Source organism: Oncorhynchus nerka, linkage group LG17 (genome assembly GCF_034236695.1).
Source record: "Oncorhynchus nerka isolate Pitt River linkage group LG17, Oner_Uvic_2.0, whole genome shotgun sequence".
In the NCBI taxonomy this organism is placed as follows: Eukaryota; Metazoa; Chordata; class Actinopteri; order Salmoniformes; family Salmonidae; genus Oncorhynchus; species Oncorhynchus nerka.
In genome coordinates this window covers 18426402-18452138 of record NC_088412.1, presented here as the reverse complement: position 1 = coordinate 18452138, position 25737 = coordinate 18426402, and the positions used below count along the sequence as shown (strand labels likewise).

General features: G+C 44.8%; 1 protein-coding gene across 2 annotated transcripts; it reads left to right on the top strand.

The window, feature by feature from the left end:
* The first annotated feature begins 444 nt into the window (after positions 1-444).
* Positions 445-25076, top strand: LOC115144817 (Golgi apparatus protein 1-like). 2 transcript variants are annotated; one of them, XM_029685897.2, is made up of 26 exons: positions 445-831; positions 11291-11320; positions 11510-11596; positions 12399-12614; positions 13679-13882; positions 14080-14151; positions 15321-15507; positions 15712-15926; positions 16253-16374; positions 16503-16604; positions 17376-17529; positions 17719-17757; positions 19371-19508; positions 19721-19807; positions 19948-20010; positions 20176-20289; positions 20517-20605; positions 20700-20910; positions 21028-21165; positions 21539-21662; positions 21835-21977; positions 22900-23001; positions 23271-23378; positions 23504-23624; positions 23738-23844; positions 24116-25076. In XM_029685897.2, exons 1-26 carry the CDS (start codon positions 508-510, stop codon positions 24281-24283), a joined length of 3465 nt encoding a protein of 1154 aa, XP_029541757.1. In that variant the 5' UTR covers positions 445-507; the 3' UTR covers positions 24284-25076. The 2 variants fall into 2 exon arrangements, with proteins under 2 accessions (XP_029541757.1, XP_029541758.1); XM_029685898.2 differs by lacking the exon at positions 17719-17757.
* The last annotated feature ends 661 nt before the right edge of the window (positions 25077-25737 follow it).

Sequence of the window (25737 nt, the reverse complement as noted above, 5' to 3'; positions counted from 1 at the left end):
TTGTATTTTCGTAGATTAAATATCAGTATCATGGGTTATGTCAGGAACAAATGAAAGCAGACGGAAGTCAGATTATAGAAACAAAAGTGCTAGATTTCCCCATTGCGATAGCGAATTTACACAGGCAGTTCAATTCTGATCTGTTTCCACTAATTGGTTTGTTGGCCAATCAGATCAGCTGAAAAATAGCTTACGTGAAAGATCTGTGGTCAAAATATAAATTAGTGGGAACAATATCAGAATTTGGTTTCCAGTGTAAACGCAGCCGTCTAGAGTCCAAATCTATATCTACTTGTGTTTATTGCAAGTTAAAGGGGTGATTGTGATACAGAGAAACTAACGAGTCGGACCATATCAATGTTCCCAAATTAGATGTTCAGTCTAGAAAATGTAGCTCTATGACTTGAGGTTGCCAACAACGCACACGCCGACGTATGCACGAAAACGTCCCATCCCACTGTAGTCATAATTTGCAGCTAGCAATCCAAGCTAGCTAGTTATCCGAAGATGGCGGCTTGTAGACGTGTTCCTCTTCTGCTTTTGATGTCTGTCTTTTTGTATATGCATCCCATTCGAGGACAGAAATCTGCGAACAGTGTAATCGCCAATACTGCAGTTAGGGTTAATATCCAGGCTCAAAATCAAGCCGCAGTTCCGGCTGCTGTAAATGGAGGTTCTCCAGTCGTCGCGGCCTCGCCACCTCGTAGACGCACCAGCGGCTGGAAGCTGGCCGAAGAGGGGGCTTGTCGGGAGGACTTGACCAGGCTTTGTCCAAAACATTCCTGGAACAATAACCTGGCTGTGCTTGAGTGCCTCCAGGATAGGAAAGAGGTATGGTGGAGTGAGCGATATTGTATCCAGAGCTTGGGTGTGGGCTTTACTCAAGCTATAACGTTATCGTTAGCTATCCGATGCTAACTTTTAGCCTGCTAGCTACTTGGGTGCAGAAAGATGTAAAGAAAGTATGGTCATTTATTATTCCATATGCTTCGAGAACTTCATCAGTTGAGAACTACTGAAAATACTGCATGTTTTTTTTTTTACCAGCCATTTAGGACGGTGTTAACTAGTAAAGTGAAGTCTTCATCACTTAACGTTAATTACCTAGTCACCTTGCTAATATCTACAGGTGTGCCAAGCTACGACCATTGGCATTGCTAAATTAGCAATGGCTAGCTTGATCCTCTAATGATATGTTGGGAATAATGTCTAACGCATTTACTGTCTATCAGAGCCAACATTTACAGCAATGTCCTGTTCAGAGGAAGAATAGGCGGATGTAGGAGGAGATTCAGTGACGGTTTTTAAGCTTCCAGCCAATGGTTATGGATAGGCTTGGGAAAAGGCAATATCTACAGTAATCTGTGCTGAGGGACCACCCCTGCCTAGGGCCAGAAAGATAGAGGTGAGACTCTATCCTAATCTGAACCAGTACAACCTGGTTTTGAGGAGACAATTAATATGACGAGATCTCCTCTGACACCCAGGATCCCATTAGCCAGCTCTGCAAACTTAACGGTATTACAGCCTTGCGTAACGACTGTAATGGCGATAGTTGCTCTGCAAAACTCCATATTTTGGTGAGTACTGAACTTATTTTCACAACATTTGCAGAGCTGGGATTTGAATTGACGGATCCTGGACATCAGAGGAGGTCATGTTCATCGTCTCCTCAATCCCATGTATTGGTTCAGTCCAAATCCGGTGTTTGCAGAAGGTAGATTTGTATAAGCACCTGAGCCTCAAGGAGCTTGTCAAATATTAATGACCGGTAGTTTCTCTCATCTCAGTCCTCTTCATTGTGAAATGTATTATTTAATTTATTTTCACCAGATGTTGAGGCCTATTTCAGTGGCCTGTTCGAGGAGGCTGGAGAGTCATGCTCTCTTGGCTGTGGGTTGTTTTTGAGGCACACAGCATTTTGCCTGTCCAGGCTACTCCTCTCACTGTCAGCCTCCCTGGTAGTTGAGGTTTTGTTGACGTGGTCCATTCACAGAGTAGGGAGGAGGCCATGGCAGTGTGGCTTTACTTTCAGGCTTTGTGGATTGACTCGTTTAGTTCTGAAAGTTCTGGTTTGGAATTTTGAAACACGTCTTCAGCTTCAAAGCCCTATAACACGAACGCAGTTTGAGGTGTTGGCGAGGTAACTTTGGTCAACTCTGAGTTCAACTCAGGGTAACCGGTACCATGAAAGTGGCTCACCTTTCAGCCAGGAACATTTCTATAGCAATGCATCCTTCAAAACTAACCTGCTCTGGAGCAGGCGAATTTAGGACTCCATTAACCCTGAATGAAGTATCTAAGCCATGAGTTGAGGACCAATGAAATCAATGGGCCTAACCTTGCAAAGATCATCCCCTTCATTTGAGTAAGACAACAGATTAAAACACTTGATTAATAAAACATGTAATGTTAAAATACCTAATTTCTTATCACAACACATTTTTAGAAATAACAGCATTTGCTTTTGCACTATTGGATTCAGAAATTTGTGAATGGCAAACAGACAGCTGCAATCAACCATAGACATACTGTAAAATCCATATGGCAGTTCCCATTCAAGTTAAGACTGGCTGCCATTGCACGCAATGGGTTTAATCGTCAAATTGCCAGGGTTAGAGGTTACAAAACCCTACTATGGATTATGTCTATGACAACAACCTGTTTCACAGATGGGAGTGATAAGACCGCATTAAAGATAAGCAATGAAACGGAGACATTTCTAAAAGCCTAGGCCTAATTTTCAACAACTTTTCATTTTTGATTTCGGCACAAATGAAAATGTGGCACTAACTTGGCCATGGATCTAAGAAGAGTTTGGCATTCGACTAGCCATGTGCGACATGCACGCACAGTTACAAGCCTGCTAGAGTTGGCTGCAGGCGGATGAGCGATATCCACTGTCGTAGTACGGATAAAGCCTGAACTAGAATGTGAAGCTAGCTAACTTTGGAAGGGCTGGCTACCACCCGGTTACTCAACCCTGCACCTTAGCGGCTGCTGCCCTATATAGACAGACATGGAATCACAAGTCACTTTAATAATGGAACACTAGTCACTTTAATAATGTTTACATACTGCTTTACTCATTTCACATGTGTATATACTGTATTCTCTTCTACTGTGTTTTAGTCAATGCTACTCTGACATTGCTCGTCCTAATATTTATATATTGCTAAATTCCATTTAACTTTTAGATGTGTGTATTGTTGCGAATTGTTAGATACTACTGCACTGTTGGAACTAGGAACACACAATACATCCACAATAACATTGCTAAATATATGTATCTGACCAATAAGATTTGATTTGAAATCCCGAAGTAGATCTAGCTTGCGTCATAGAAAACCCCTCAGGGTAAATTTGAGGCATTTTGAAAATTTCTCTCGGATTGAAGTTTTTTTTTTTTTGGGGGGGGGCTATTCATAGTCTCAATAGAGCTAAAATGCATTATAAGGTCTTAGATTTGGTAATAACAAGTGTTGTTTTTATTGCAAAAGGCTATTGTCCCACTAACACTAGATTTTCATTTATCCTGCCAACTGCTGTTTTGTTTACAGCAAATAGGCCTAAACATTGTCGTCACCCGTGGGGAAATATTGATATTTCATTGCACACTGCAAGGAAATCTGTACAACACAGCAGTTTTCCCCTCTGCTTGATGTAGGCTAATTTTATTAAACTGCTCAGTTCTCAAATTCACATAAGCTCAAAACCTGTGCAGGCGTGCACTACTTTCATGGTTTCTGAGATCAAGGATAGGACTAATGTCCATTTCAGATACAACAGGCGACATAAGACTCAACAAGACAAAACTATCCAATTTTAGAATGTTTTGATGGAGATCAACTGACTGAAGACCTGGCATTCAGATCAGACCGTTGCCACAGTAACAGTGCCTCTTTACAATGACCTAATGAAACAAAGTTGCCACTTGTATCAGGGTATTGTATCATGAAATATGTATGCACCAGAGACAGGGCACACTTTGACTTGTCAGAGAAATATAAGCAAGCTAGGTTAGCTAGCTGCTTGACTGAACGAGTGTTAGCGCAGTGTTCTCTAACTAGCTAAATGGACCTCTCTTGTTGCAAGACTTTAGCTAAAGATTGCATTTTGGGAATTCCAGCAGCTGACATGAGATGTTCAAAAAACTCAGATCAAGCAAACTGCGCTGCAGTATACCTAGCGGTTAAGAGCATTGGGCCAGTAACCAAAAGGTCGCTGGTTCGAATACCTGAGGCCACTATGTGAATCATCTATGTGCCCTTGAGCAAGGCACTTCACCCTAATTGCTCCTCTATGTCTATAAGAGCGTGTGTTAAATAACTGAAATGTAAATGTAGTAAAATCGTCTTGTCTCATGTATCTGAAGTGGGCTTAGGATAACTTTTTAAAGATGACATCATAAAACGTCTTCCATCAGACACATTTCTAAAGTAAAAATCTATACGCATGTAACGGACATTTTTAAGATCAATAAAGTTGATTAATTTTAGAGTTATTTAACAACACAATGTGTAGCATATTTATATACAGTTGAAGTCGGAAGTTTAAATACGCCTCAATTGTTCACGATTCCTGACATTTATTCCTAGTAAAAATACCCTGTCTTAGGTCAGTTAGGATCACGACTTGATTTTAAGAATGTGAAATGTCAGAATAATAGTAGAGAGAATTATTTATTTCAGCTTTTATTTCTTTCATCACATTCCCAGTGGGTCAGAAGTAAAGCTGCAAATTCCACTATTGTGCCTAATCCTTATTATGGCTTGCTTCACAACACATAACCCGATCTGGTCGAGCCTCACTAGCCAGATGAAGCTAGCTGGCTGCTTATAACTTTAGGTTTGGGCATCATGGCCCTCATCCAGGCCAAGGTGGTGAGACATTGTAGTGATTACACCATAAGCCTTGTTGATCTCTGCACCAGACAGGATGCTCTTGCCAGCACACATGGGGTCCAACATGTACGCTGTGGCGTGTATGGGCTTCAGGCAGAAGTCTTCACACTTTTTGATGTATTTCAGAACTGCAGTTTCCTCTGCTTGGAGCAACAGTAAAGTGAGCAGGGCAGTACGGATTTCTTCTCTTACATCTGCAAGCAGAGTCTGAACATCAGACAGGATGGCATTGTCTCCCTCAATTTGTGCAATGGCTACTGCTATAGGTTTCAGGCTGCTTACCACTCTCTCCCAAAATACATAATCCAGGAGGATCCTCTTGATGGGGCTGTCCAGATCGGCATACTGTGATTATGACCATTTCTTGGAGAGACTCCTTCCCCTCCAGGAGACAGTCAAACATGATGACGACACCACCCCAACGGATAGAACTCTATCCAAGATGGCATCGCAGTCAGATGTCTCTGTCCTCGTCGTGTCTTATGTATATCTTTTTTTCCCTGCCTATCTTTTTTATTTATTTTTCTAAACCTGAACTTCAGAATACTCTCCTGCAACCCACCTCACCCAATGTGGTGTGGATCTGCTTTTTTCTAAAGTATTGTTCTTTACTTTTGAACCGGAACCCCAACAGAAGCTAGCCAGCTAACTAGCTAGTAGTCAGCTAACCACTGCTAGCGGTCATCAGCTAACCTTTAGCTCGGAAAACTCTCACCAGTTTACACGACGCGATTCAAACCAGAGCATACCGGACTTATTTTCTCTCCATATCCCCGGATTCCTACCGCAAGCTCTGCACCATTTTCACCTGGATCATCGCAGCTAGCTAGCTGCTATCCGAATGGCTACTCCTGGCTAACGTCTCTGTCCCGAAGCAAGCACCAATTAGCCTGGAGCTAGCCCATGCTAGGCCCATCTCCCGGCTAGCTGAAGAGGTCCATCAGCCACTGCTGGGCTACAATACCTATTTTGCATATTGGCCTGGACCCCTTTTACTGTCGGTTCGGAGCCTCAATGATCCTTCACGACTGGACTAGCGACGTAGTCTACCCGAGGGGGTGCTTCAACCTGGCTACAACGTTGCGACATCCCCTGAATGCCTGCCTGCTAGCCGCAGCCCGCTAGCTGTCTAGAGCATATTGGACTGTTAGCTGAGGAGATCCATCGGCCAATTTCTTGGGCCACTATACACATTCTACCAATTGGACTGGACCCCCTTTACTACACAGAACACTAATCTATCATGACTGGTCTGCCGACGTAACCACACGAGGAGGCTAAAAGACTTCTTCCATCGCGACGTCCCTCTAAGGCCCTTCTGCAAGCTTGCTAGCCCCGTCCCGCTAGCTGTGTCTCTAGCCAGCCTAACTACTCACTGGACCCCTATGATCACTCGGCTACGCATGCCTCTCCCTAATGTCAATATGCCTTGTCCATTGCTGTTCTGGTTAATGATTGTCTTATTTCACTGTAGAGCCTCTCGCCCTGCTCAGTATGCCTTAGCTAACCCTTTAGTTCCAACTTCCACACATGCGGTGACATCACCTGGTTTAAATTATATTTCTAGAGACAATATTTCTCTCATCGTCACTCAATGCCTAGGTTTATCTCCACTGTATTCACATCCTACCTTACCTTTGTCTGTACATTATGCCTTGAATCTATTCTATCTTGCCCAGAAACCTGCTCCTTTCACTCTCTGTTCTAAACGTACTAGACGACCAGTTCTTATAGCCTTCAGCCGTACCCTTATCCTACTCCTCCTCTGTTCCTCTGGTAATGTAGAGGTAAATCTAGGCCCTGCAATGCCTAGCTCCACTCCTATTTCCCAGGTGCCCTCATTTGTTGACTTCTGTAATCGTAAAAGCCTTGGTTTCATGCATGTTAACATTAGAAGAACATTAGCTCCTCCCTAAGTTTGTTTTATTCACTGCTTTAGCACACTGCCAACCCGGATGTCCTAGCCGTGTCTGAATCCTAGCATAGGAAGACCACCAAAAAAACTGACATTTCCATCCCTAACTATAACATTTTCCGACAAGATAGAACTGCGAAAGGGGCGGAGTTGCAATCTACTGCAGAGATAGAACCCTGCAGGCTGTCTTACTATCAAGGTCTGTACCCAAACAATTTGAACTTCTTTTAAATCCACCTCTCCAGAAACAAGTCTCTCACCGTTGCCACTTGCTGTAAACCACCATATGCCGCCAGCTGTGACACCATATGTGAATTGATTGCCCCCCCCCCCCCCCATATCTTCAGAGCTCGTGCTGCTAGGTGACCTAAACTGGGACATACTTAACTCCCCAGCCATCCTACAATCTATGCTTAATGCCCTCAATCTAACACAAATTAGCATTGACCCTACCAGGTACAACCCCAAATCCATAAACACGGGCACCCTCCTAGATATCATCCTAACCAACTTGCCCTCCAAATACACCTCTGCTGTCTTCAACCAAGATCTCAGCGATCACTGCCTCATTGTCTGCATCTGTAATGGCTCTGTGGTCAAACGACCACCCCTCATCACTGTCAAAAGCTCCCTAAAACACACTTCAGCGAGCAGGCCTTTCTAATCGACCTTGCCCGGGTATCCTGGAAGGATATTGAACTCATCCCGTCAATAGAGGATGCCTGGTTATTCTTTAAAACTGCTTTCCTCACCATCTTAAATAAGCATGCCCTGTTCAAAAAGTAGAACCAGAAACAGATATAGCCCCTGGTTCACTCCAGGCATGACTGCCCTTGACCAACACAAAAACATCCTGTGGCGTACTGCATTAGCATCAAATAGCCCCTACACCGGTCAACAGCCCTGCAACCCCCACAGCAACTCACCCAAGCCTCCCCCATTTCTCTTTCACTCAAATCCAGATAGCTGATGTTCTGAAAAAGCTGCAAAATCTGGACCCCTATAAATCAGCCGGGCAAGACAATCTGGACCCTCTCTTTCTAAAATTATCTGTTGAAAATATTACAACCCCTATTAATAGCTTGTTCAACCTCTCTTTCATATCGTCTGAGATTCCCAAAGATTGGAAAGCTTCCGCTGTCACCCCCCTCTTCAAAGGGGGAGACACTCTAGACCCAAACTGCTACAGACCTATGTCTATCCTACCCTGCCTTTCTAAGGCCTTAAGTTAACAAACCGAGCACTATGCAATCTGGTTTCAGAGCTGGTCATGGGTGCACCTCAGCCATGCTCAAGGTCCTAAATGATATCATAACCGCCATCACTGTGCAGCCGTATTCATTGACCTGGCCAAGGCTTTCGACTCTGTCAATCACCACATTCTTATCGGCAGACTCAACAGCCTTGGTTTCTCAAATGACTGCCTCACCTGGTTCACCAACTACTTCTCTGATAGAGTTCAGTGTGTCAAATCGGAGGGCCTGTTGTCCAGACCTCTGGCAGTCTCTATGGAGGTGTCACAGGGTTCAATTCTCGGGCCGACTCTCTTCTCTGTATACATCAATGATGTCGCTCTTGCTGCTGGTGATTCTCTGATCCACCTCTACGCAGACGACACCATTCTGTATACTTCTGGCTTTGGACACTGTGTTAACTAACCTCCAGACGTGCTTCAATGCCATACAACTCTCCTTCCGTGGCCTCCAACTGCTCTTATATGCAAGTAGAACTAAATGCATGCTCTTCAACCGATCGCTGCCCGCCCGTCCAGCATCCCTACTCTGGACCATTCTGACTTAGAATATGTGGACAACTACAAATACCTAGGTGTCTGGTTAGACTGTAAACTCTCCTTCCAGACTCACATTAAGCATCTCCAATCCAAAACTAAATCTAGAATTGGCTTCCTATATTGCTACAAAGCATCCTTCACTCATGCTGCCAAACATACCCTCGTAAAACTGACCATCCACCGATCCTCGATTTCGGCGATGTCATTTACAAAATAGCCTCCAACACTCTACTCAACAAACTGAATGCAGTCTATCACAGTGCCATCCGTTTTGTCACCAAAGCCCCATATACTACCCACCACTGCGACCTGTACGCTCTCGTTGGCTGGCCCTCGCTTCATACTTGTTGCCAAACCCACTGGCTCCAGGTCATCTACAAGTCTCTGCTAGTTAAAGCCCCGCCTTGTCTCCGCTCACTGGTCACCATAGCAGCACCCACGAGCAAGACATTGATCAGCATTTGTGACTACGTTCCTCCATTGAGTCAACTTGATTCCAGGAGGACCATGAGCTGTTGCTATCGATAAGGTGTCTGATTCATCATAATTTTCACCTCGAATAGAAGTAGAGGCACTTTTGTCAGAGGTAGCTTGTGAGCTCTGAGGGAACTTTAGAGCAGATGATTCTGCATCTTTGTTGCGTTATTCACATATGATTTGGCACAGTATTTGCAAATGTACACAGCTTTTCCAACTACATTTTCCTTCTGTTGTGAAATGTCTCTACACAATCAGATAGTGCCCGTGGCATTTTCCTGTAAAGATTAGCAAAAAAATTACAAATACAATTCCAAGTACAGATAAATAATTAAGCAGTTAGATTAAACAACTCCTTTGTAAGATAAATCAATGATTTTTTTTTTTTTTAAATAATTTGTGTATGGAAACAAGTGAATTAACACTCAGTTAGCAGGCTTAAGCAAGCTAAAACCCACATGGTAGCAAAAACGAACTAGCAGAAATGGTTAGAAATGATTTAAACACACTTTGCTGTAGGCTACTATTTACTAAACAAAAAAATGTAAAATTATATTCACCCCACCCATTATTGTGATCAAATCTTATCAGAAAGCATGTAGTCCTTAGCTCAATAGCATCTCATTAGGGTGCAAGATCTTGAGAATCAGCTGTACATGTGATGGAAGAAAGCACTGTGCATGCAGAGGGTTGCAATTCCATTGAATTGGGGATTGTTTAACCAAAATATGCCACAAGACCTAGAATTGCCTTGTGTATCCCACAGAAAAAGGTTCACTGTTAATAAGCTAACCGTTTTTAAATGAATTTAAGCAACATTCCCGGGCTTAACTTCCCGTGGCAAATTTCTAGAAATGTACGGGTAAGTTTCCCGACCTTGGCGTGTGTGTACTCACTCACTAGGGAGGGGCACGGATATTCGAATATCCAAACGGACGTTAGCATTCGAATACTTCAAAGAGTAAGAAAAAAAACCTGGCCTATTTTATCAATGGAAAAGGCTTTATCAATATTACTGACTTTGCTAAACAGAATGATATTTCACAACATTCTTAATTCAATAAAACAAACATTTGAATGTAGTTTTCATGACTTGCGCCCCGTAAATACCTACGGTAGCCTACAGGGGTTTCACGCGTGTTATTGTCGGCCAATCAAGGTGACACTAGAAAGTGGCTCCACGTGTAGCAAGTGAAGTGGGAGATCTCTAATCAAAGCTAAATGGAATTAACGTTACGGAATTAAGTTAGCTAAATGAGGAGTCCACTACAACGAGCAACCACCAGGTAGGCTGTGGAATCTGAATGGATTTGCTGTAGATAAGGACGGGAAGCATAGCAAAATACAGTAGCCTCAATTAGCCTGGCTAGCTGGCTATCTTAGCTAGTTTCTTTGCATCGATTTGATGCATTAGACGGGCACTACCAGATATGATGATGATTTATGGCGTCTACAAGTTTGTTTAGTTAGCAAGAGTCCGTATGCTCGCTCGTCAAACACACTCTGACCTCTGCCCATCCCCCGAACTGCAGCAAGCAGTGGCACCTCTCTCCCAATTTGCACTACAAATCAGTTCCAAAGTTTAATCAAAGTATTTTTTTATTTTGACTGGAAAAAAATGCATGATATTCAAATGGTGATATTATTTCCAATGCTAACATAAGATTTGGCTGCCATGTGGCCCTGCCCTCCTGTAGATTGTAGTAGGCCATTTTGTAGAGATGTTATTTTATCGCTAATGCGCTGATTGGTGCTTTGTTGGACAGGCCTACATTGCTTACAGTCAGCCTCCTGCGGCTCAGCTCCCATAGAGAGGCCAAACATCAGTCAGCCTGGCCTGAGAGGTGCTAAGGAGAGGCATGCAGACATTCCTCTCCTCCTCAATGGCCTTGTGATAATTTAGGAGGTGGGCTCAGTCAAGACAGTAGCTATATTAAGCACAGGCCCACTAACGGTATAAAGTCATATGGGACTGATATTGACCGGTGACACTCGTATGTTTCTACAGCCCTACAAGTTGTTGAGTCATTTTACTGGTGGCTAAGTGTTGTGTTCAGCTCTTCTCTACGCCAACTGACAACCGAAGTGCTGCATCACTGTGTTTGTTTGTTTGGCCTTGTGCTGTTAATTGCTCACTGCCCAGCATGTTTCTGCTTCTCTTTACGGTTCGGATCATAGTTTGACCCTTTTTTTTCTCTCCAGGAAACCGAGATCGCTGCTGACTGCAACCATGTAAGTGTTTTGAACTTCCTCCCTCACATCCATTAAACTGTCCTTTCAGTTTGTGTAACTGAATGTGTATAACGATTTAATACAGCGTTGTTAGCCCCACTTGTGGTCTGACCTGCTGTCACTCACAGTGGACCTGTACTGTTTTTCTCTAAGCTATCAATAGACTTGTTTAATGCCTTCTTTCTCCAGCTCCTGTGGAACTACAAGCTGAACCTGACGACTGACCCCAAGTTTGAGTCTGTGGCTGTGGAGGTGTGCAAGACCACCATCTCCGACGTAAGTTGGCTAGCTAGCTGGCAGAGCTTTATGGCTCTGACTATAGGTAATAATAATGATTAGATCTGCTTATTTGTCCTGTTTCACATATTTAATTTTTTAATTTTACCTTTATTTAACCAGGCAAGTCAGTTAAGAACAAATTCTCATTTTCAATGACGGCCTGGGAACAGTGGGTTAACTGCCTGTTCAGGGGCAGAACGACAGATTTGTACCTTGTCAGCTCGGGGGTTTGAACTCGCAACCTTCCGGTTACTAGTCCAACGCTCTAACCACTACAAGTTTGTTATACACATGCATGAAATGAGCTTTTTGCATATCCCAACTCCCCCTGAGACACCCTCGGCGAGCGGCCAGGGTCAGCCATTATCAACGGCAACCCTAATTGCTCCAGGGTTAAGTGCCTTGCTCAAGGGCACATTGACAGATTGTTCATCTTGTCGACTCGGGGATTTGAACTAGCGACCTTTTGGTTTCTGGCCCAATGCTCTAACCATCAGGCTACCTACCGCTACTAGGTCCTGTCCTCATGCTACTACTGTCACTGTCCCTGGCACCTAGCAACACCTAGTACCAACACACCGTTTGGAAGTAGGCCTAACACACCCATGCACTTAACTGGAAAAGCTTCAATTACAGAAAAAGTGGCCTGCCTATAGTAGTTTCTTCCATTTCTTTAATCATGGATTGGTTTTGGCTTAACCCCTATGTGCACAGGCCTTTGATGCCCATGCAAACTAAGTGTGTAAGAAAGATATATTGTGACATATGCTAACCATCATTTTCCTCTCCTTCCATTCAGATAAAAGAATGTGCGGCGGAGGAGAGAGGAAAGGGCTACCTGGTTTCCTGCCTGGTGGATCACCGCGGCAACATCACGGAGTACCAGTGCAACCAGTACATCACCAAGATGACCAGCATCGTGTTCAGCGACTACCGCCTCATCTGTGGCTTCATGGACAATTGTCGCGAGGACATCAACAGCCTGCACTGTGGCAGCATATCCACCGGCGAGAAGGTGACTGCTCTCGTGGCCTTCACTCACCTGTCTGTTATTGCTCTGTGTTATATCAGAGTACATGCTATTTAGCAGACGCTTTACATACATTTGGTCCCAGGAATGGAACCCACTATCCTGGCCATGCTTTAACAGCTGAGTTTATAGAGGACCACATCTATAGGCATAGATCTAACCTTGTCTGTCATACACACCTGTCTCTTCTTACTGTCTACTCTCAACTCATTTCACTGGCGACTCAGTAGCCTACACGTCTGTAAAGATGGAACACTTGCTCACTTTTTAAATCAGTATTTTGTCATGAGGGCTTTATATAGAATTAGATTTGTATGAATTGGTCTCTGTCTCTAGAGGTAACAAAAAACATGGACAGGCGCAGGATATGCCCATTTTGTTTGTGCAGGTTTCTAATTTGTTTGGTTTTCCTTTTTATTTGACACTTTGTGTTCCACCATGGCTTATGACTACATGAGGTTTCCTGCTTTGGGCATAATGTAGTCAGGCTTGAGTTACTGCCTCTGTGCTGCTCTGAGCTCCAGTGTGGTTTTCCTGGCTACGAGTCCTCCTGAGTTACTGCTCACTGCAGTCAGTAACTTAGCTACTTCAGTCATGATTTATGACAAATTTAGCTTCCACGCTCCCGAAACTCCCAGTGTTAAACCATTTATATTTTCATCCTGGCATCCTCTGAATTATTCCTTTCTACAGGATGATTAATGACCATGCCTTCAGGAAACAGAAGCCAGCTGTCAGGGCATCACAACGGCAATAACTCCTGATGCTGAATTAATAAAAAATAATTCACAGTCAAAAAAAGTTAAAATATTTAACTTCTCTGTATTTACTAGTGTATTTCCTCCCCTATGACTGTTTTTGTGGTTGTGTGTTCTATTAAATTGCTAAAATAAATCCTTTGAAATAAAATATTTGATAAAAACATTTCATCCAAAATGCAACTCTGGGCGCTAACACTTCTCCTGGCCTCGCACAGAGACGCGTCAGTGCTGTAGCCAACTTGAACGTATCCATCTCACTGTCCCCATGCCACCCTGTCTGTCCCTCAGGACGTGCACTCCCAAGGTGAGGTGATAGCATGCCTGGAGAAGGGTCTGGTCAGGGAGGCAGAGGAGCAGCCCGGGGCCCATGCCATCAGGCCTGACTGTAAGAAGGCCATCATGCGTGTGGCCGAACTCTCCTCAGACGACTTCCACCTGGATAGATACCTCTACTTTTCCTGCCGGGAGGACCGGGAGCGCTTCTGTGAAAATGTGAGTACCTTCTTCCTGTTCACTTCTTGTCTCTTTCATTTCATTAGAGGCAACATTTTGAGATTCGGGGTCAGATGCATTCAGACTTTTATTCGAGTTGAATCCAAGCTCCTTGCAAAGGTGTTTTTGTCACTAACTTTGGGAATGTGAAAATGAATTCATCATTGAATCACAATTCTATTTTCTTTGATATCTAGACTCCAGCCGGAGAGGGCAGAGTCTACAAGTGTCTCTTCAACCACAAGTTTGAGGAGGCCATGTCTGAAAAGGTACGTGTTCTGCTCTTCAGCCTGGTTGGAACGGAGTCATCGACAAAATAATAATATCAATTTTCTGCTACTTGTCATTTGTCCATATGAATAATGCTGTTATTGCAAGGCATTTTGTCAGCATGGTTGTCTAAAATGTAGAGAACACCCTTGAATGGGTGACATGTCTGGCAGACATATCAGTGTGGATGACGGATCACCACCTCAAGCTGAACCTCGGCAAGACGGAGCTGCTCTTCCTCCCGGGGAAGGACTGCCCGTTCCATGATCTCGCCATCACGGTTGACAACTCCATTGTGTCCTCCTCCCAGAGCGCTAAGAACCTTGGCGTGATCCTGGACAACACCCTGTCGTTCTCAACTAACATCAAGGCGGTGGCCCGTTCTTGTAGGTTCATGCTCTACAACATCCGCAGAGTACGACCCTGCCTCACACAGGAAGCGGCGCAGGTCCTAATCCAGGCACTTGTCATCTCCCGTCTGGATTACTGCAACTCGCTGTTGGCTGGGCTCCCTGCCTGTGCCATTAAACCCCTACAACTCATCCAGAACGCCGCAGCCCGTCTGGTGTTCAACCTTCCCAAGTTCTCTCACGTCACCCCGCTCCTCCGCTCTCTCCACTGGCTTCCAGTTGAAGCTCGCATCCGCTACAAGACCATGGTGCTTGCCTACGGAGCTGTGAGGGGAACGGCACCTCAGTACCTCCAGGCTCTGATCAGGCCCTACACCCAAACAAGGGCACTGCGTTCATCCACCTCTGGCCTGCTCGCCTCCCTACCACTGAGGAAGTACAGTTCCCGCGCAGCCCAGTCAAAACTGTTCGCTGCTCTGGCCCCCAATGGTGGAACAAACTCCCTCACGACGCCAGGACAGCGGAGTCAATCACCACCTTCCGGAGACACCTGAAACCCCACCTCTTTCAGGAATACCTAGGATAGGATAAAGTAATCCTTCTCACCCCCCTTAAAAGATTTAGATGCACTATTGTAAAGTGGCTGTTCCACTGGATGTCTTAAGGCGAACGCACCAATTTGTAAGTCGCTCTGGATAAGAGCGTCTGCTAAATGACTTAAATGTAAATGGGAATATCTGTTCTGGTAATTCCATTCTATTAGTCAGTGAGTCAGATGGAGATTGTGACCAGAGCTGTGTTTTTATTGGCCACCACAGTGCAGAGAGGCCCTGACCACGCGTCAGAAGCTGATTACCCAGGACTACAAGGTGAGCTACTCCCTGGCCAAGGCCTGCAAGACAGACCTGAGGAAGTACCGCTGCAGCGTGGACACCAACATGCCCCGCGCCCGCGAGGCACGCCTCTCCTACCTGCTGCTCTGTCTGGAGTCTGCCGTACACAGAGGTTAGGCTGGCTCTCTTCTTCCTAATCTATATCTGTGTCTCTCCCTGTCAACCTGTTTTGTCAATCTGTATTAGTCTTTCTCTCATACGGTGTCACACTGCTGTTACTTTGAGGGTTTTTCTCTCCACTTAATGAAATGAAATGCCTTTCTAGTGCCCCACTTGTAGTTCCTATGTGACTTTTCCTGACGTATGTGTGTTCCAGGTCGTACGGTGAGCGGTGAGTGTCAGGGGGAGATGTTAGACTACAGGAGGATGTTGATGGAGGACTTCTCTCTGAGCCCTGAGATCGTGCTGCACTGCCGTGGGGAGATCGAGGCCCACTGCTCCGGCCTCCACCGCAAGGGACGCACCCTGCACTGCCTCATGAGGGTGGGCCGAGGAGACATGGGCACCATCGACAACCTCTGCCAGAAAGCTGTGAGTTCACAGGGTTCTCCCCAGGAGTGGTGCTGCTGTGTAAGGTGGAAGGGGGTGGTGTTCAGTTTTTTTTTGTTGTTTAATTTATTCAATGTTATTGTAGTTTTAAAAAAATGCCTGTAAAAAATCTTTTTAAATAAAAAAAATATATATATAAATCTTAAAATGAGTTATATTTAGGACATCCCACCACCGAGGTCAAACAGAAAAGAGAACCACTGTCAAGTTTTACTACACGTGCAGTTTGCCTAGTCATCTAGCTGTGTAACCCTCCCATTACCAGACAGTGGTTGTTGAAGGTTTGGGTCTCTCGTTCTTTCTCTTAGCTCCAGACCCTGATCCAGGAGGCTGATCCTGGGGCAGACTACCGTATTGACCGGGCCCTGAACGAGGCTTGTGAGTCTGTCATCCAGACCGCCTGCAAACACATCCGCAACGGAGACCCCATGTGAGTCACCAAATTGTTCCTCTCTCCTGCTTGATTTACACAAAGCTAGCAGAACATTTGTATGTCAAATTGCATGTAGTACTTTGTATATCTGTGGAGTTGTTAAGCTCCAATGTGCTTTTGTGTAGGATCCTGTCTTGTCTGATGGAGCACCTGTACACTGAGAAGATGGTGGAGGACTGTGAACACAGGCTGCTGGAACTGCAGTACTTCATAGCACGGGACTGGAAGTAAGTAGCAATGCTACTAGTTTATGGTGATGCTTGTCATGGAATATTCTAATCAAGTGAGAGACTGTCATTTCTTCAAACAATCATCTTTATTCAATATTGATTCATTATTGCAATAATGAGGCTGGTCGACCGCACACTTTAAAGTGTGTTGCCGAGAGCTTAACCATTACAGAGGAATCCTGTTTCTCATATAGCTGACACTAAGAATGCTTAGTCATGGCTGGTTCCACCCCCCCAGGCAGATCGGCCATCTTGGGTTCATCTTATGATTATCTGCACCTGGTGCCGTTTTAACCCAACCCCGGTTTAGTTTCCCAGATTCCAGGATGATTAGAAACAATGAGGGGTTTTCTTCTACTCCTCCAGGCTATCTCAGTTACACCGACCACATGTTGTCTATGGAATGTCAGGCTGCAACTCGATTGTCAGCTCAAGCTCCAGAGGCCCAACTCAGCCCCACAGACACAGATGAGAGAGTACTCCTCATAGCTTTTCGATGCATAAACAGTATTAAACAGCCTTGTAATTTTTCTCCCACATGCTTCACACATTCAAAGCCTATTAGGGGCCTGATCAGACTCCATATTAAGGGTTTTTAGTATGCCTGGTCAGTGTGCCCTGGTATGGTTTCCCACATTGTGCTTTTGCTTGTTCTTTTGGGTCTAGGCCAGATTACTGTAAAATCACTTTGTGACAATTTCTGATGTAAAAGGATGTTATAAATGTATTTGCTTAATCCTCACACACACTCCTCTTACTGTCTGCCAGACTGGACCCCATCCTCTATAAGAAGTGCCAGGGCGATGCCTCCCGCCTGTGCCACGCCCACGGCTGGAACGAGACAAGTGAGATGATGCCACCTGGTGCCATCTTCTCCTGTCTGTACCGCCACGCCTACCGCACAGAGGAGCAGGGACGGCGGGTAGGACTGATTTCACCGCAGTGCGCTGCACAAAACGTAGCTATCAGTGGCTAATGTAGAGGAACATGAATATAGATGTAGCTAAATGTCAAATTATCACAGAAAACCAAAATATTGTCTGAAGTGAGGACCTTTTTTAGAAATGCATCTGTCCTCGGTACATTCTGATGGTGTTGTCCTTTTTAAAAGGGAAATGCAGTGGATGAAACAGGAAGACGTGTTTTCGTTGTAAGTTCAGTGTTTTGTTAGTGATGATTATCATGATTAGGTTCTGATTCCCGAAGTTGATTCTGGTCAAAATGAGGGCATATTATAGATTTGACTTGTTGGAGAATTTCAATTCTATTACTTTTTTGATGATGAAATAATTTAGCCAACGACTTAAAGTATGAGTGCATGCACCTCTTCATGTTGAATGTGTCATTGGTATCAGTAGTGGGATTATGTGATGTAACGATCACTATACTCAGGAAATGGTCTTGAGAATGACTACCTTAAAGGCCCAGTGCAAAGTTCTGTTTTCCTGCAGAAACGAACACTGTAAAAGTGTTAAAAAATGGAATCTGTGTTATTTCCTGGTAGTTGCTGGTTGAAAATGCAATCTATGCAAGACCTCATCAGCCTGATTGGCGTGAGTTTTGGCTTGCCTGGTGACATCACCAGGCGGTAAATTGGTTAATAGATCAATAACAGAGTTCCAAACCGGTCTACCAATAACCACTCCCAGACAGTCCTAGCAAAATTCTTGCTCTAGAATGATGTGAAATACGGGCCAATTCAAGAGGGTGCTACTAAATTAGTGTCTAAACCTAGTTTTGTTTTTGCCTATGTCAGTATGAATCACACAGTGAATCATTAAATTGTTCTCTACAATATTATAACATTAATATGCTTGTACAGTGTTGATTTAAATAAGATTGTTTGTTGTGAACGTTGCTAGTTTAGACTGCACTGGTCTTGGTTGTATCGCTTCCATATTTCGACGTTGTGAGGTGGTAACATTTGGAGGCGTTTCCACGCTTTGGACCAATCAAAATCAACTTGGTACCCTTTGTCATTTTCTTCTCGAGATCCATGGCATTCTATTTCTCAAACCCTGGTCAATCAACTTTGAGAGGGCCTGTTTCTATGGTGATTTTAAAGGGAAAACTCATAAATAAACTAAACAAAAATGGGGGAGGGTACATACTGATTCTGTTTGTTAGCTTTGTAAATGAATTGTGTCTGCGCAATTTTTTAGCATTTTATTATTCTGTGGATTTCATTTATAAAAAGCCCATGTTATCCCACATGAACCTGCAGGCACTAGTTAGCTTGTCAGATGACACTGGACTTTGGCGCAGTTCTGCTCACGGAGCATTGTCCGAGTTCTATTGAGCAGTGACCACTTTTTGACCATGGCTGTAATCACATTCTAATCTCTAATCATGCTAAATTCTCTGAGTAAATCGTCTTTACCAGAAATGATTTGATATTGATATAATAACATCTGCATTGGGACATTTTTTATATTTGACTGGAATGGTTGATTGGTGAAGTTAACAGTGAGATTATTTATTGTTATTGCCCATTCAATATACTGAAGGTACACTACAAGCAAACACATAATTCTGATGGGACCTTCCATAAGTGTTGACACCGGTCTGTCTTGGGGGCTCCTATCTCCCCTACTGTCTAGTTTTCTTGTCCTGCATCCTAAACAGGGTTGGCCTCAATTCCATTTCAAATCAGTAAATGTAGGAAGTTCCTGAATGTCCAATTGACTGGATTGAAATGGGATTGATCCAGATCCTGAGTTTTTTTTTAATAGTGTTGAGTTCTGTTCTTTTGATATTCTTTAGCTGTCCCGGGACTGTAAAGTGGAGGTGCAGCGTATCCTCCACCAGAGGGCGCTGGATGTGAAGCTGGACCCCGAGCTGCAGAGACGCTGTATGACTGACCTGGGGAAGTGGTGCAGTGAGAAGACTGAGTCTGGACAGGTACTGGAGGAGACCGCTTGCTGTCTGCCATCTCATCCATTAATTGAATTGTAGCCTGTAACTGCTGACGTGATGGTTTTGCTTTAAAATGCTGGATGCAGACAGTCCTTTACTATAGAATATGGCTATACATATTGGGGCTAGATCAGGGGGACAGTAATTGCACAACCAGGGTGTAAAAAGTTTGACATGGACTTTTTTTGGTGTTCCAGGAACTGGAGTGTCTACAGGACCACCTAGAGGAGCTGGTGTCAGAGTGCAGGGATGTGGTGGGCAACCTGACTGAACTGGCGTCTGAGGTGAGAGAGACGGGAGTACCAGGGACACGCTGACTAACTGGTTGACTGACTGACTTGCTGACTGCTCTGTAAGAAGAACTGGCTGTGGTAAACTATGGTTGGTCACATGGTAAAAGGGCGTTCTTCTCTTTTCCCACCAGGACATTCAGATTGAGACCCTGCTGATGAGAGCCTGTGAGCCAGTCATCCAGTCGCACTGTCACGTGAGTCCTACCTCTACCACAGCCCCGAGCGCCCTCTCAGGGTTTCTCATACCACCCACCCCCATTTTAACTCTACTAACAATGACTGGGATATCTCTCCTGTCAAGAATGTAAAATGATCCATCAGCTGATTTAACTGACCATTTCTCCCCTTCTCTCTCCCAGGAGGTGGCAGATAACCAGATCGACACGGGGGATCTGATGGAGTGTCTGGTGCAAAACAAACACCAGAAGGAGATGAACGACAAGTGTGCTGTGGGAGTCACACATTTCCAACTGGTGAGTGTCTGTCGCCCAATTCCAAATAAACTCAACACTGGTGTCGATCTGAAATGATTGTATAGATGGAAGTGAGAAACATACAATATGCCTCTAAACCAATGCTTTCATCCAAAGCAACTTACAGTGCAGTGAGTTCATCCAGTTTGATAGTATGTGAGATTTGAACCCACGACTTTGACAGTTGCTTCACTCCCATTTCTCTGCGTTTCCCTTCTCCCTCTCAGGTCCAGATTAAGGACTTCCGTTTCTCCTACAAGTTTAAGATGGCCTGCAAAGAGGATGTGCTCAAACTCTGCCCCAACATCAAGAAGAAGTGAGTCTCGCCTGAGAGAGAACCTGGGCATAGTTGACCAAACTATAATCAAACTTTAAACGGACCCAAACGTTCTCTCTTGCTGTCTCTCTAGGGTGGATGTAGTGCTCTGTCTAAGCACCACGGTGAGGAACGACACTCTTCAGGACGTCAAGGAGCAGCGCGTGTCTGTCAAGTGTCGTAAGCAGCTGAGGGTGGAGGAGCTGGAGATGTCTGAAGATGTCCGTCTGGAACCTGAGCTCTACGACTCCTGTAAGCAGGACATCGGGAGGCTGTGCCAGAACGTGGCCTTCGGGAATGCCCAGGTAAGGCCCACTGACAGCTGTTTGTGTGCCTTGAAAAAGCATTTAGTAAACACAGTATTTTTCATAACTATTTATTACGATGATGGCAACTATTGATGACTGTGACGTTTGTATTAGGTGATAGAATGTCTGAAGGAGAACAAGAGGCAGCTGACCCAGCGCTGTCACCACAGGGTGTTCAAGCTGCAGGAGGTAGAGATGATGGACCCAGAGCTGGACTTCCAACTCATGAGGGTCTGCAAGCAGATGATTCGGGTATGTACTTTTCAGTCATTTTAGCACTGAATGCATAACACAAGGACCCAAAGCAAGGAATGTAAGGAACTTTTCAACAATGTAGCTATGCTCAAAGGTGCTTCAGTCAAACCATGATTGCTGATTACGTTGTGTCCGTATGAAGTTGCTCTTCAGAGTAATTATAATTTTCTGAAGGAGAGGTCCCTGGCTGCTACTAAGACTGTCCCAGACAGACATGATGACTGGCTTGTTGTCTGTTGGTCTCTCCCAGTCTGTGTATTTAATCTGCATAGATGCAATACATTCCATCGATTATGAAGAGCAACGTTTCACCAGCTACGCTGCCTTCATCTGTGTTTCTGAGTGTCCTAGTGTTGTCTGTCTCTGCCAGCGGTTCTGTACTGAGGCTGATGCCAAGAACATGCTGCAGTGCCTGAAGCAGAACAAGAACAGCGAGCTGATGGACCCCAAGTGTAAACAGATGATCACAAAGAGACAGATCACACAGAATACAGGTGGATACTAAATATACACACACACTATAGCTCACAATATGAGTAGAGATTATGGCTTCCATCAAACATACTACAGAGGTGTTTACTGTATTACCCTACCCCTATGGTTCTCACCCTGTCTCCAAAAACTAACCCCTATGGTTCACCCTGTCGTCTTCTGTGTTCTGTCCAGACTACAGGTTGAACCCAGTGCTGAGGAAGTCGTGTAAGGCTGACATCCCTAAATTCTGCCAAAGCATCCTGAACAAGGCTACAGGAGACAGTGAGCTGGAGGGACAGGTTGTCTCCTGCCTCAAACTCAAATATGCAGACCAGGTCAGACTACACATGTTTACTGGGTCTCCTTATACAGACCAGAAATATTAATTCAACAATTTAAACTATTTTTATTGCGTTACAGTTCATATAAGGAAATCAGTCAATTGAAATGAATTCATTAGGCCCTAATATATGTAATTCACCCGACTGGGCAGTGGTGCAGCCATTGGTGGCCCAACCACTTAGGAGCAAGGCCCACCCACTGGGGAGCCAAGCTCAGCCAATCAGAATTAGTTTTTTCCCCCACAAAAGGGCTTTATTACAGACAGAAATACTCTTCAGTTTCATCTGCTGTCTGGCTGGCTGGTCTCAGATGACCCTGCAGGTGAAGAAGCAGGATGTGGAGGTCCTGGGCTGGCGTGGTTACATGTGGTCTGCGGCTGTGAGGCCGGGTGAATGTACTGCCTATATCTCTAAAACGACATTGGAGAGGCAGGTTATGGTAGAGAAATTAACATTAAATTGTCAATCTACAGCTCTGGTGGACATTCCTGCAGTCAGCATGCCAATTGCACGCTCCCTCAACTTCAGACATCTGTGTCATTGTGTTGTGTGACGAAACATCACATTTTAGTGGCCTTTTGTCCCCAGCACAGGGTGTAGCTGTTTAATCGTCTTCTTGATATACCACACCTGTCAGGTGGATAGATTATCTTAGCAAAGGAGAACTGCTCACTAACAGGGATGTAAACCAATTTGTGCATAACTTTTGAGAGCAATACGCTTTTGGTGGGTATTGAACATTTCTGGGATCTTTTATTTCAGCTCATGGGACCCACATTTGACATGTTTATATGTTTGTTCAGTATAGTCGACCATGTTTGAGTGATTGGTAGGTAGGTTACACGTACTGTTTGTGTGTGTGTTTTTGTCTGTGTGGGTGTACTTAGACCATTGTCTTACGTGTGTGTGTCCACAGCGTCTGTCTCCAGACTGTGAGGACCAGATCAGAGTGATCCTACAGGAGTCAGCTCTGGACTACAGACTGGACCCGCAGCTGCAGATTCACTGCACTGATGAGGTGATTGGGTCTAAACAGGGGTGCATTCATTGTCTTGCAATGGAAACCATATACAGTTTTTAAGAACCAAACGGAATGAAATAGGGAGTGACCTTCCTAAATTTGCCAAATAAAAACTGTTTTGTTGCAAATTGTTTTCCGTGTGGAGGAAACAGTTGAAATATTTCGCTACAGAATCGTCACAATGAATACACCCCAGGACTATTACAAACACACATGTTTGTAACAGTTAAGAAATGGTGGTTATACATTACCCTTCTGCGTGTCAGATCTCTCGGCTGTGTCCAGAGGAGGCTGCGGCCCAGGAGCAGACCGGTCAAGTAGAGGAGTGTCTTAAAGTCAACCTCCTCAAGATCAAAGTGGAGGGCTGCAAGAAGGTGGGTGGTTCTGTTCTCTTCCCTCTCCTCTTCGTAAACAGAAACTGACAATGTTCAGCCGTCGTAAGAGCCAAGAGTCTGAGAAACATCCTTTTTATTTCTCTTATCACCCCACCTCTCTGCAGGAGGTTCTGAACATTCTGAAGGAGAGTAAAGCAGACATCTTTGTGGACCCTGTCCTCCACACGGCCTGCGCTCTGGACATCAAGCACCAGTGTGCTGCCATTCCACCAGGACGAGGGCGCCGTGAGTAGTACACACACACACCACCTGCACATTTGTACATGCATCCCTGTCCCCTGTAAGGCCTTTTCCTCTGTGCTGAATGGCCTTACCTTTTTGCTTGTGTTTCTCGTCAGAGATGTCCTGTCTGATGGAGGCTCTGCAGGACAAGAGGGTGCGTCTGCAGCCAGAGTGTAAGAAGAGACTGCAGGACCGCATCGACATGTGGAGCTACGCTGCCAAGGTTAACAAGACGCACGCACAAACATACCAACAAGATGTCACTAGCTTGCCTTAACACTCACACCTGAGTCCCTTCAAAACAAGTGCGACCCTACCAAACATTACCACCACACTTTTTAATGCGTGTATGTTTTTTGTCATGAATTGAGCTATCAGTGGCTGCTACCCTCTTATTGCCTAGGATTCAACTCGCACAATATCACATTGAACAATCTCTACTTTTTCATACTTTGACACCCACACCTGCTCCCCTCCCCCTATGTCCCTCCTAGGTGGCCCCGGCCGAAGGCTTCTCGGACCTGGCCATGCAGGTGATGACCTCACCCTCCAAGACCTACATCCTGGCTATGATTGGCCTGAGCGTGTGCATTCTCTTCCTGTTTGGCCTGCTGTGTGGCCGCATGACCAAGCGATTAATGCAGGAGCAGAAGGACAGGTAGAGAGAGGGGCCACAGAACCAGGACAGGGCCCTCCCTCAACATAGCCCCAGCTGCCCTGACCTTAGCCTGGCTCTATGTACAAACATCTCCTTTTTATCCTCCTCTTCTGCCTCCTCCACATCCCTCCCCGAGACCGGCTTCTAGGGGGAGCCAGCCATTCGAGCTTCTGTCATCATTGCTATGCTGTCAGAGGGCCACGTAGGGTGCGGGCCTAGATTACATTACCCAGTCTACCCTATAATAGTTGGTTTCACTGGTGTGAGAGTGGACATGCCCCGACTGTGAGACCGACTCATAACCCCTCCACCATCTCCACTCCAGTGTCTGACTGATGTTCTGAAGTTATACAGGAGACTTCTAGAAGGACGCTGCCGCCACCTGTTTGTCCTCCATCGCTCCACTGCTAACCAGCTAACGCTAACAGACCTGTACCGTCGGGCGGCCCAGTTAGGCATGCCCGATGGGGCATGAGCAAATATTCTGGATTCTGCTTTTGGTTTCTCTTGCAGTGGTTTTCTTTTTTTGCTTTATCTCATTTAGAGGTAATATTTCTTTACAGATGTTTTCTGTGGGGGGGTCAGTGGGGTAGAAGGGGAGGTGGCTTCACAATAAACAGTAAGAGTTATGTGAGAGAGACAGAAAAAATGTCTCCATACTTATGTTCTTCCCGAGAGGCTTTCAATGATTTCAGTACTGATACATTGCTTTTAGTGTGAGTGGTTGTGAGAATGAAAGTGTGTGTGAAATGGGAGTGTTAACTGTTTTTCTATTACATTGTTGTTCTTCTCCTGAGGGGGGGTTGGACTTCAGGTTGCCCGACTTCAGGTTGCCCGACTTCAGGTTGCCCATGTTTATTACATTCACTGATTTGCCATGAGACTGCCAGGTGTGAACTGTCCTCCACCGACTGAGCCGCATAGGAGAGGAGTCACACAGCCTACAGTATATTAGATCAGTTGTACACTTATTATAACTGATGATAAATAATATTGATTCCTCAATTTGTGATTATACTGACAGACCTGGCAGTGTATCATAGATGGCTCCAGTGCCAATGCTAACCGAATGGGTGGTATGGTAGAGAAATGGTTAGCATTGACCAGATGGCTGGACATCCAGGCGAGTAGTCTCACACATTTCTCTCAAGGTACTCAGAGTTAACAATGGGCATTTCAAAGTTGGAGAGTTGGGTCTAGGTGGTCTGATTGGACACAACACTGGTGACAGACGATGCAGGAAGATATGTCTAATTTTGAACACTAACATTTCCATAGCTTCCCATGTAGCAGATTTAAGCCAAGGGTATCTAGCGGCATTAGGATGGTGGTAGAAGGGGTCAAGAACAATGCAAACAAAAATAAAGACAAGTGCTTATAGAGAAGTTTTTGTTTGAAATTATACTGGAACCATTGCACATTTGTATGTTATTTTAGTTATATATGCACAGTACCAGT